General features: G+C 39.7%; 1 protein-coding gene across 4 annotated transcripts in view; it reads right to left on the reverse strand.

Annotated features, from left to right (window-relative positions):
* Positions 1–617: 617 nt before the first annotated feature.
* Positions 618–12,260, reverse strand: part of LOC119728325 (protein Hook homolog 3-like) — a 34,019-nt gene continuing 22,376 nt past the window's right edge. Inside the window, exons 13-18 of one of the 4 annotated variants that reach the window (XM_038200523.1) lie at positions 10,944–10,967; positions 7,962–7,996; positions 5,744–5,826; positions 3,357–3,562; positions 2,531–2,602; positions 618–1,161 (exon numbers count right to left, since the gene is read on the reverse strand). In XM_038200523.1, the coding sequence (XP_038056451.1) occupies positions 1,018–1,161; positions 2,531–2,602; positions 3,357–3,562; positions 5,744–5,826; positions 7,962–7,996; positions 10,944–10,967 (564 nt within the window). In that variant the 3' untranslated portion in view covers positions 618–1,017. Of the gene's footprint in view, positions 1,162–2,530; positions 2,603–3,356; positions 3,563–5,743; positions 5,827–7,961; positions 7,997–10,928; positions 10,968–11,909; positions 11,913–12,260 lie in introns of all 4 variants that reach the window. The other 3 variants (XM_038200522.1, XM_038200524.1, XM_038200525.1) reach the window with 3 other exon arrangements.

Below are 12,260 nucleotides of genomic sequence, written 5' to 3' on the forward strand. Positions count from 1 at the left end.
TACACTTGTACAGGTTTTTTTTCCTTTCCGTATTTACAGCACAGGCCAAGTTCGGGCAAGGACCATTCGTCGACTAGTGGTTGATTTGTGACGTACCTTACCCCTGCGCACTAATAGCAACGTGCGAACGTCTCTAGTCAAACGCTGGTCAGAATGTCATCGCAAAACTTCTGGGTCCTGGCTCCCAGCTGTACGTTATGAATGCGCGCGGCTATTGGTTACCAGCGATGCAACCAGCCCCGGTAGGTTGGTTCCAAATAGTCAACTAGCGTAGTCAACCACCGTCGACTAGACAGAGTTCGGGGTAACTTTAGTCCAACTATGGTTAACCAATGGTCAACAGTAGTTCTTGCGCGAACTTGCCCACAGGTGAAGTCACGAAGCAAAGTCAAAGGTGGAAAACTGCCGGAAAACTGCCGACAAGTTTTTTTTTCTTTTAAATACAGACCCGTTTGCCAGCAGCGTAAGTTTTCCATATTAACTTTTCAACTCAAGTGATAACGTCATCCAAGCAACCCATTTGACACTTTCACCTAATTGACCTATCATCACCCAAATGACTGGTGGACCTTCTCACCCATTTGACTTGGTGACTTATTTTCTTTTATCCAAGTGACCCACTCTTACCATAGTAACCTGGTGGTCTTTTTCATCCAAGTTAGGGTCTTTCTCAATTCATATCCCGGGCGAGTACCTGGCCAAGTTGCGTTTAGAATCATTAACCTTTATCCGGACGGAACTCCGCATCTGTCCCGGACATGTTCTGGGGAAATTTCATTAGCAACTGCTTGACTCACCAATACTGATAACTTCATTGCGGGAAGATTGCAGGGAAGTTGTTCAGAATCCTGCAACTTATATCCGATACAACGTCCACATCTTGTCCGGAACTCGTCCCGCATATGAATTGAGATGGCCTTTTGCAATTAACTTTTTCACTTAAGTGATTCTGGTTGACTTTTTTCACCTTCGTGACCCCGGCTGACCTCTTCGCCCACGTGACCCCGGTCGACCTTTTCACCTGGTGGCGTTGGAGGAGTGACCGCTGATAATGGCCTGAGAGCGTCGGTTGGAGGCTTGGCGCTGGCGGGCAAGGAATGACTGGCCGGTGTTGGAGTTGGCTAGCCGGTCCTCGGCCGCCTTACGATGCATGTGCATACCCTGCATGACACAAAAAAAAGTGATTGACAGTTACGGCGCAAGTGGACCGATCCATTTTAAGTCCCGCCCACTGCACACATGGGCAACAACATGTGCGCCTCTCCAATGCAACACTGCATGTTCCAGCTGCATGGATCATGCACACATGCAAGCATGTTGGACTTTTGTGCATGCATGTCAGACATATACAGGCATGCAACTGGGAAGTCACAAAAAAAGAGGAAATTCAAATTTTCCCAAGACTTTGTACAGTGTTTTTCTATTTTCAATGGCACACTTGGGAAGTACAAAAAGAGGAAATCAGCTGATCCGAGGAAAAGTTGCATGCCTGCATATATCATGGCTGTGATTGGTCAAAAACACAGTGGGCGGGGTTTAATGGAGCGGTCTATTGTGAGAAAAAGGTTCCGGGTAAGCTAAAGCCATTTTCACAGTGTTCACAATGATTATACATTTTGCCATTCTTTTTTATGTTGTTTTCAATAGAAATGCATTTCCATTTATTTTTTTTTGATTTTAGGAAAATTCAAACTTTCGTTTCAACCATAAAACTGCAAGAAATTTTGTTTCTTCTTTCATCATGGGTGTTATGTTGTGAATTTCTGTGAAAAAGACTGAACAAAGTTTTGTGATTGACTTGTGATTGACTTGTGATTGACGTGTGATGCTTTGTAATTGTCTTGTGACAACTTGTGATTGACTTGTGATGATTGTTTTTGATTTGTGATGACTTGTGATGACTTGTGATTGACTTGTGATTGGCTGCGATTGACCTGCGATTGACTTGCCATGGACTTGCAATTGATTTGTGATTGAGTTGTGCTTGATTTGCGATTGACTTGTGATAGGCTTGTGATAGGCTTGTGATACGCTTGTGATAGGCTTGCGATTGGCCTGCGATTGACTTGCGATTGACTTGCGATTGATTTGTAATTGACTTGTGATTGACTTGTGATGACTTGTGATAGACTTGTGATTGCCTTGCGATTGACTTGCGATTGATTTGTAATTGACTTGTGATTGACTTGTGATGACTTGTGATTGACTTGTGATTGACTTGTGATTGACTAGCGATTGACTTGTGATGACTTGTGACAATTTGTGACTGACTTGTGATTGGCTAGTGTTTGACTTGTGATAATCTGTGATTGACTTGTGATGATTTGTGATTGACTTGTGATGATTTGTGATTGACTTGTGATGATCTGTGATTGACTTGTGACAACTTGTGATGACTTCTGATTGACTTGTGATTGACGTGTGACAATTTGTGATTGACTTGTGACGACTTGTAATGACTTGAGATGACTTGTGATAGGCTTGTGAAGACCTCTCTATAGTTTTGACAGTTTATCCAGCATAGACTCACCATGTTATACCACGCAGACACTATCAGCTTCTCCTCACTGTCACGCATCACCTTGGACTTTTCCCTTTCATGCTATCGAACAAGAAAAGAAAACAACAAATATTAAAACTGATCTGCCAGCAAGCAACGGACTGTTCCAAATTTAGCTATAAGCCCTGCCCGTATTTATACAGTACATGTACATTTCTGACAGTGTCACCTGACCAAAATCTGTAATCAAAGAGAATAAAGTGATAAACGCTAAGCTTGCTTTCAAAAATAGTTTCACAGGAAAAATTCATGATTTGAAACCAAATACGTAGTGGAATATTCCTGTACTCCACATCGAAATCCACAGAACACGGACCTCACGAGGTGAAACCGTTATTCTCTACATGTAATTCTAGGAGCTTATGTTTTTTTCATTGAATTTTCGGGAGCCGGTTCCGACTCAGAACCGGTTCTTTTTTGAGAACCGGAACCGGCTCCAGAAAGATTGGAACCACCCACGCCTAACGAGCATCGGCGTTTTGAGCGTCAACTTGTATAATGCGCATCGGCTGCATCGTATTTTGAACACATTTCAGGCAACAAGTGCACGTGTTTGGGACATTTTCAACACAATCAAGCACGCATTGCGTAAAATACGCAGTTGCAGTTCCCCTACAGAGATGGCCGTCTTCGAGAGAAGACCTACAGCGACCCAGCCAATTTGAAATTCAAAATGCCTCTTGACCCCATCTCTTGACTTGCATTGTGTAGTCTCCGCTCAATGTGCTTCATCATATTGCCAATCAGGTTTCAATTACAAAGTCACGATGGCCTCCTGAAAAAGGCTACCACTCACCTCCAGGTGTTCGATGATCTTCTGCTTCTCATGCAGCTGAGCCTTGAGTAGCTGGAGCTCGTTGGAGCCCGCCGGGCTCTGCTTGGGATCCAGGGTGCGGATGACGCTCTTGGCCTTCTCCAGGTACTTCTTGTAGCGGTCCTCCATGGCCCGCATGTCGTCTTCCTTCTTCATCAGCATGTCCTGAAGGTTGGACACCTTCTCCGCTGGGGTAAAAAAAAATCAGACGTGGATTGTCAGTCGTTTCTTTTAAAGGGAAAATACAACATTTGCAAACATCGAAAAATAAAACTACCAAGTTGTTACGTAATACCTCACTAGGATGTTGGTAAATGACAGTTTAAAGCATCCTGTAAAATTATGGCACCTGGTGTGAAGTCATTTTCAAGAAAACTAGGACTTTTGTATACATTTCCAACAGTGGTTGGCCGACCACCATTGAAAAAACCTAACTATTTTTTAACTACTGCTCCAAATTTATCATTTTTTTCAGTCCAAATTTTATTTGCTATTGGTTCCCTGTTCATGAACGGGTGCAGGCAATTTTCCGGCATTTTTGATCCATTTCATCTTAGTGGAGTCAGGGAACCAGACTACTTGAACAATTTTGTTTTTGTTGTTTTTTTCCACCATTTTCGAACACAGCACCTCAAACATGTCAGTGTAACAATATTTGATTTATTATACTAACCCCTCAAATAGTTTATTTCTGAAAATTACAGGAAAAGCCAATGAAACAAATTCCTTTTAATCCGTGTTTGTTGAGTTATAGTTTGGCCAACCAACCAGATATGACATCCAAATCTGTAACACTAACTTTCCGAAATCCTCCAAAATCCTCTTTGCATATAAGAGAGGATTTTGAAGGATTGCGGCTGTATCGAAAGTATCGGTTGATTTTGGAGGATGCATTGTGTCAAGGTCTTAGGCTATACCCTGTGTTGTTTATGCTGAGCCATGCCTAAATTTAGGCCTAGATAATACATGAAATCATCCGCACTGCTTCTGGATATCAACATATCAACAGTGATTGTTGGAGGATTTTCCAGGATTGAGGCACTCAGAGGCAGCGGTCACCCCTCCACGGCACAAATTCGAGATATAACGGACGATTTTGCACAACTTCAAGCATTTTTGTCAAGATACAACAGCTGATTTTACACAAATTTAAGATATAACAGATGATTTTGCACCAATTCAAGATATAATGGATGACTTTGCACAAATTCAAGATATAACGGACGATTTTGCACAAATTCAAGATATAACGGACGATTTTGTACAAATTCAAGATTTAATGGATGATTTTGCACAACTTCAAGATATAACTGTTGATTTTGCACCAATTCAAGATATAACGGATGATTTTGCACAAATTCGAGATATAACGGATGATTTTGCACAAATTCAAGATACAACGGATGATTTTACACAAATTCGAGATACAACTGTTGATTTTGCACAAATACAAGATATAATGGATGATTTTGCACCAATTCAAGATATAATGGATGATTTTGCACAAATTCAAGATACAACGGATGATTTTGCACAAATTCGAGATATAACGGATGATTTTGCACAAATTCGAGATATAACGGATGATTTTGCACAAATTCAAGATATAACGGATGATTTTGCACAAATACAAGATACAACGGATGATTTTGCACAAATACAAGGATGATTTTGCACAAATTCAAGATACAACGGATGATTTTACACAAATTCGAGATATAATGGATGATTTTGCAAAACTTCAAGATACAACGGATGATTTTGCACAACTTCAAGATATAACTGTTGATTTTGCACAAATTCGAGATATAACAGATGTTTTTGCACAAATTCGAGATCGGACGATTTTGCACAAATACAAGATATAACGGATGCTTTTGCACAAATTCAAGATATAATGAATGATTTTGCACAAATTCAAGATGTAACAAATGATTTTGCACAAATTCAAGATATAATGGATGATTTTGAAGAATCGAGGCTGAATCCAGTTTTTACAGGGAGGCAGTTGGAGGATTTTGCAGGATCCAGGGTGCATCCTAGCAAAAAGGGCTAGGGTTAACCCTGACCCTGCCAGACACAACACAGTGCATCAGGTGGAAAAGTCTGGTGTACTTTGATACATTCAGCTACCAACGCCAGTGCATGAACGGCCGCTTCTGAGACAATGAGAGCTAGTCCCATTGAACAATGCCACAGTTGTATCCTGCTGCATTCGGTGACCACCGACTCTGAAGCAGTTTGGCCTTGAGACTTTTGACCTGATGGATCTAAATCTTAATAAAAATTTTAAAAACTTTAAAATTGTTGCTTGACGTGGGTTCAGACAAATGACTTTGTTTCAGCAAATGTAAAAGCACTGTACTCACAGCTTGATATGTACTTGGGTTCCAGCTCGTCAATGTACGTTCGGTTGCGCTGTAGCTCGGTATCAGACTCACGAAGCTTCTCCCTGATTTCAAAACAAATTTCAAAATACATCTTGATTATGCATGATTGAAGCACATGCAAATGAATTCAAATGTTGACGCCTTAAACACACGCAACGTTGGTATTGAGACTTTGGGCTGAATGATGTTACTATATAAATGAACACAAGTATAAAGGGGTCCGTTAAAGAGCCAATGCAATGTAATTTTGTTAATGCAATCCTTGAAAATGCACCTTTGGTTCCGGTTAACCTTATTTTCAACTTTCATTTTGCCATTTTTCAAGGGTATTTTAGTGCTTTTTTTGTTTATATGCTAATGCAAATTTCCATATTCCTTTGCAAAACTGTGATGCCATTTCAGGCACAAACCTCAATGTTACAGCTACTTCAACACAAAAAGTTGACAGAGTTTTGGATATTTTGCTTTGGGGGGGGGGGGGGGTAATTCCTTGTTGTGTCAATACATTGCAGTAAGCCAATGAGCTTTCTTGACGTTTCTCACAAATGTTTTCAATGAACAAACTGAATTACTGAACACGGGATGGCCCAAAACCCCCAAAAAAACTTTTTGGGAAAAAAAAACACAGGGAAATTCCCGATCCAGCTCTAAATCCACTCCAAATTGCCGTTGCATCTTTTTCAATCTCCAATCCTTTGTAACTTGAAAGTTAAAAAGATGTAAAGTTTGTGGTAGCACTATGCAGTCAAATCTCTTGTGCGACTTGTATGTGGTTCTGAAAAGACCCGTTTTTTTTTTAAAGGTATAGTCCATCATTTGTAATTTGTGCATTTTGTTCGTTTGAAGCAACAAAAGCGCTCAAAATCTAAAGAAGGGTGCTGAACAACTAACCTGATGAAGTTTCAGCTCAGCTTCAGCTGTATATTTCGAGGAAAACAGCATTCTAGGATCTCGATTTCAAATCAAAAGTTGCTGAATCATGTTTTGAAGTGGGCCTGAATTCAGCGTCCAAGACACGTTCTCACTGAGCTGATTACAGCTACACGATGTCGCGCACTGATCCGACGAATTATAGCGCGTGTGCGTCGTGTCAACACTTGCGCGCACTTCACCGAATAAAAAAAGGAACTGCTAACAGAAATTTCCTACGGTGCTTCTTAAGACGCACCGTTGGAAAGGCCTTCTTTCGTTGATTTCTTCAAAATGACAGCCTGCCAGAAAGGATAATGTCACAGGGAGTTTAGTTCCCTTACTATCTTTCAACCAGTATGTTTTTCACCAATAACTACACCAGTTACTTTTTGGATAGCTGGAAATGATGGACTCTGGCTTTAAACCACTGATTGCATCCAAACACTACAGCAGCTGGCTTCCGCCAAGTAGGAGGAATGTTCATCATAGAGACCTCAGAAACTGCAACAAATACTCCCTACCTCTTTGTAAGACTAAGCGGTACCAAAAAAGCCCAATTGTTTACATGACAAAGATTTGGAATGAAAGCCACTAATATTAACTAACTAGTGGGTCTGACCTCTAGCTGCAATCCTGAATTTTTATGCATTTGTGTCTATGTCGATTTTTTTTTCTTTTGTAACATTTGAGTGTTCCCCGTTGTTTTTCTTTACCTTTGACCCCTCCCTCCCACAATCCTGTTGTTCACATAACAACCTCCCTTCCCATGCCTTCCATCCCCAAGACAACTTCCCTATCCTACTTGTATCAACCTCTGCCCCTGTGTACACCCAACCTTTCCATCCTCTTTTCCCAACCTTTTTTCATCCTGTGCGGTTTTACAGCCTGTTTGTACACAATTTTAAAAAGGAAGCCTGGTTTTTATTGCATTTGTATTTCACTAAACTGTTTCTCTCGATTTTTACTGTTTGTTTTGTATCTGTGTACTTTAATACCATACATGTTTTCCCAGCTCCATTCCCCTCAACCCGTCCCTATCACTTGCTCCCTCCTTCCTATGCCCTTTCATGATGGTTATTCTTTAAATCTCTGTGTAATTTTATTTTTTATGTAACTATTCTGCAATTCCGCTGCTGGCGGCGATAGAATAGAATAATAAACCATTAATAATAATAAATAATAATAAACGATACAGAATGCTCTGTCTGTATTCTATTTAGTTTAAATGCTAACGTTTGACATTTCAGCAAGAAGCACTACCATGAGGAGACATTGTAATACTTACTTGTGCTCATTGAGTTTCAGTCGTAGATCTTGATTCTGAAACAAAGGAAGATACAAGAACGTCTCAAGTGATGGCCAACTTCCAAGTACGTTTAATCCTCATTACAAGTAAATCCCTGCAGTTTTTGTACACAACAAGATGCCATGTATATGTGGGTCATTTCATCGGGTTGGGACACAATGTGTGACATATGCCCATATTATGAAAAGTATGAATGCCTTGCTAGCAGAAGTTGCTCTACATAATATTTGTTGTTGGGTGTTTCACTACTGCAGAAAGTTTGAAATCATTTCAATGTATTTTGCCAAAAATATGAGCAAAAAATGTCATTTTGGACGTAACATTGACACCGTGTCAGTGTTACGTCCAAATATGACATTTGTACCTTTTTAAAAAAATTTCTGCGAAACATTACCCAAATTTACTTTGTGTACTTCTTACTGTAGATGCAACACAATAAGAAAAGCTTTTGTTATGGTAGTCAGACATCAAATGGAGCAGAAATGATAGCTTGGTTGTGTGGACATAACATTTACACGGTGTAAAACCCAAATGTCACACTTCCATTGAGTGATTTTTACACCGTTACATCCACACTTGAGGTATTGTTTCTGCTATATTTGAACCCCGACTATACCAAAACAAAAGCTTTTCTTGGTGCTTAGGTGTCCAGTTGTAAATATGCAATGTCAGTTTGGGTAGTATGTTACATACGTGTAAAAAATGGCAAAAAAAACCAATTTGGATGTAACATTGACACAGTGTTAATGTTACGTCCGAATTAATACATTTTTGCTCATATTTGTGTCAAAATACTTTCAAATAATTTCAAACTTTCTCAAGTATTGAAACATCATATTAAAGACAAATATTATGTTAAGCAATTGTTTAGAATGCATTGATACCTTTAATAATATAACCAAATATATGGATGTAACATGCACTGCTTCCCAACCCGGTGGAATGACCCATATGCTACATTACTGACCAATGTAAAAAAAACAAATAGAATGATGAAAAATTGTATTTACAGAGATTTATTGTAACCACTTGTTTGGAAATTGAAATTTTTTTGAGACACGCTGTATTTTGATCGAAAGAATAAAAATAAAAACTACGACCAAGACTTTCAAACACGACAACATGAATACAATTGGTTTTGCCTTACTGGCTGTGTGAGAATCTGAGTTGATAAAAATATGATTGGGATTAGTCAGGTACTCACAAACTGGTTATTTCATCCATGCAATCCAGGTGGGGTTAACGTTAAGATACCAGATGCGGAGAAAAGACAATGAATGGAATTAGTAAGACATGGCAATTCCAGGTCAACATGCTCGTTCAGTTACGGCACACAAACAAGCAGAAACAGACAAACAAACAAACAGATTAACTGACAAATTAACAACCACATTGACAAGGAAAAAAATGAGCACACAAATAAACAAACAAACACATAACTAAACATAAACAACACAAACATCCTAGATTACTTTTGTATTCCTAGGATTAAAAGAAAACCACATTTCTCAGTTTACTTAGAAGTCACGGATAACCGTGGCAGAAATTATCAAATAAAATTTAAAAAAAGAAATCGAGATTTCATGAACAAACACAAAAAGCCAACCATTAAACAAGTAACATATAAAATAAACACAACAAAAACAAACTACACAAACAAAGCATTCTAAAGAATAGAATATAGAATAAAATCAAACTATTGTACAGTTACAAAAACAAGGCCACAATACAGAAAAAAAATTAAAAATTCTACAATACAGAAAGGAAAGGAAAAAAAAAAATTGAGGAATGACACAAATTCGAATACTGTCATGAGTTCACTGGTTAATTTGCATAGCAAGAAACATGCATATTTATGAGGGAAAGTTCTCTACAAAAACAAAAATAGCCCATTGGATAATTCTGACAACAGTTATGCAGTATTTATTCTGCAATCAATAGAAACAAAATAAACAAAGACAACTTATTTCAAATGATAAAATAATCATCTTTTCATACAAAGCTTAGCCTTGGTCAAGGCAATCGGCAGTAGCGTCCCACAATCGATGGTCGGCCCCTAACGTACACATAAGCTGCGCGCTACGTACTCACATGTATGTACTGTATTAAGGGCAAACAGCGACCTCACGGGGCTAGGCTACAATATGCAAATCTGGTGGGGAGGAGCCAACGCCTTGGAACAACCATAGCGATGACCTATCTTTTTGGGGCACTCTTCGTTATTTTGTCGCTGGATTTATATTGAGTTACATTTGGTGTGCAGACTCCAAACTTTTTTGAGAATGTACCCACAATATCCAGCTCTACGTCCATGTAAAATATGAGCTGTCACGACCAAGCACTGAATAAGAATCTCATCTTTATTCGTATACGGGATTGCCCCTGGAAATCCAGCAACAAAATACAGAAAAACATAAGCCAAAGTCACAGATGTTCCAAGGCGTTCATATAGCCCCATCTGAATTGCATAGTTTAGCCTACAATCCTGGCCAAATCTCGCTGGGCCCCCAACCCCCCGGCCCCCCCTCAATGTTGTCTCTCATTGCGCGGTGTGTGCTCCATCAGCTGGAGAGAACAACATTGACCAGGGGAGCGGGGGAGTGGGTGACCGTGGCAGGCTCAGGAAGTGTCCCAACCATTTTGGCCGAGATTGAAGCCACATGACGCGCATGCGATTGCTGTTCGCGCTTCGCACAGAACATTTCACGTGAGTGCAGTGTTTGTGGCTAACCATCGATCATCGGACTCGTCGAGTGCCTTAAGCAAGGCAATACAAAGCTTCGACTGGCAGAATGTGGATGTGATAAGTGTCCAAGCGGAGAAATCACGCAAAAATAAAACTGTACGAAAAATCACGCAAAGAATTAGTACATATTTCACTGCACTCAGCAACGCAAGCCATTCACTATGAGCGATCTGCAAGTTAATGACAGCAGACATTTGTACCTTTTGTTTATTTACCTCTTTGCTTTTTGTCTGAGTGGACTGAACACCACGAATGAAAGAACAAGGGCGGCACAAAAGGATTAATGATTTGAGGATTAGAAAAAAGAGCAATTCACGGTTAAAAACAATGTTGATGCTGCATGAGGAGACTACAAAGACAGACATTAGGGGATCAATTTTACCACTACATGAAGTTACGATTCCCAATTTTGTTAAGAATTGACCTAATTTCTTCAACATAAAGGCTAATGAAGTTTATTAAGTAGTCACTCCCTTATCCGACGTCAATGAGAGATATAATTGTTTTCTTTTTTCATAGTTGAATTAAAGAAATTGACTGGAGCTGGGTCTGAACTGGAACAGGGTTTGAACCAGCGCCCTCTGGATTGCCATTCCGGTGCTCTTACCAACTGAGCTATCCAGCCCTATGTTGGCGGTTCCCCAATTTGTTAATGTCTCTGTTCAAGGGGCGCTAGTCAAAGCCATGAACCTGTATACAACCACGGATCACGCCCAAAGTTATGGTTATTTTGAAGACTGTAACAAAAAGCTCTATCCTGTTTGAGTGATCCCTGTTTGCTATTTCCAAGGTTTGCAGCATTTTAACCCTAACTCCCTAGCATAATTTACTAGGAACTGTACCCATTCAGGCAAATTCCAACACCCACATGGGAAATCGTACACACACACTGTTGGACTTAGTTTCTGGAGGTATGCCAAACCCAATGTAAAAGACCATAAGTTTAGGAGTACTGTACCTATCCCAACAGATTTCAACAAAACCTGCTGTTGGGCTTTGATGGGTTGACTTTGGTTAAGGTCAATGTTGATAGTATGCTGTTCTTGTAGTCTGGTTCCCTGACCCTACCTCAGACGACACATAGCAATTTATAGACGTCAGGGAATTGTCAGGTCAGGGAACCAGACTAGCTGGCTTGCATCCGTTCACGGATGTGTAGCTGATTGCAACCAAATATGGACAAACTAAATTTGGTAAATTGGGAACAGTATTTGAAAAAGTCAGTTTTTGTCAATGATGGTTGGCCGACCATCGTTGGAAAATTGATACAATAATTCCACTTGTTTTGAAAATGACAGCACACCAGGTGCCACGATTTCACAGGATGCTTGAGACTTTTAACAGGTAGTGTTTTTTTTTTTGTTTTTTGTTTTTTGCAAATGTTGTATATTACCTTTAAAGTTCTTCTTTATTGTTTCCTTTTTCAAAACTCTTTACCTGAACGGTAAAACCGGGTATCAACTTTTCACGTCATGTACTGCCACTACTGTGTATTGCATTAGCTCTTTGACTCATTAGTTCCGCCGAAAAAC

This window comes from Patiria miniata, unplaced genomic scaffold (genome assembly GCF_015706575.1).
Source record: "Patiria miniata isolate m_02_andy unplaced genomic scaffold, ASM1570657v1 HiC_scaffold_20, whole genome shotgun sequence".
Taxonomy (NCBI): domain Eukaryota; kingdom Metazoa; phylum Echinodermata; class Asteroidea; order Valvatida; family Asterinidae; genus Patiria; species Patiria miniata.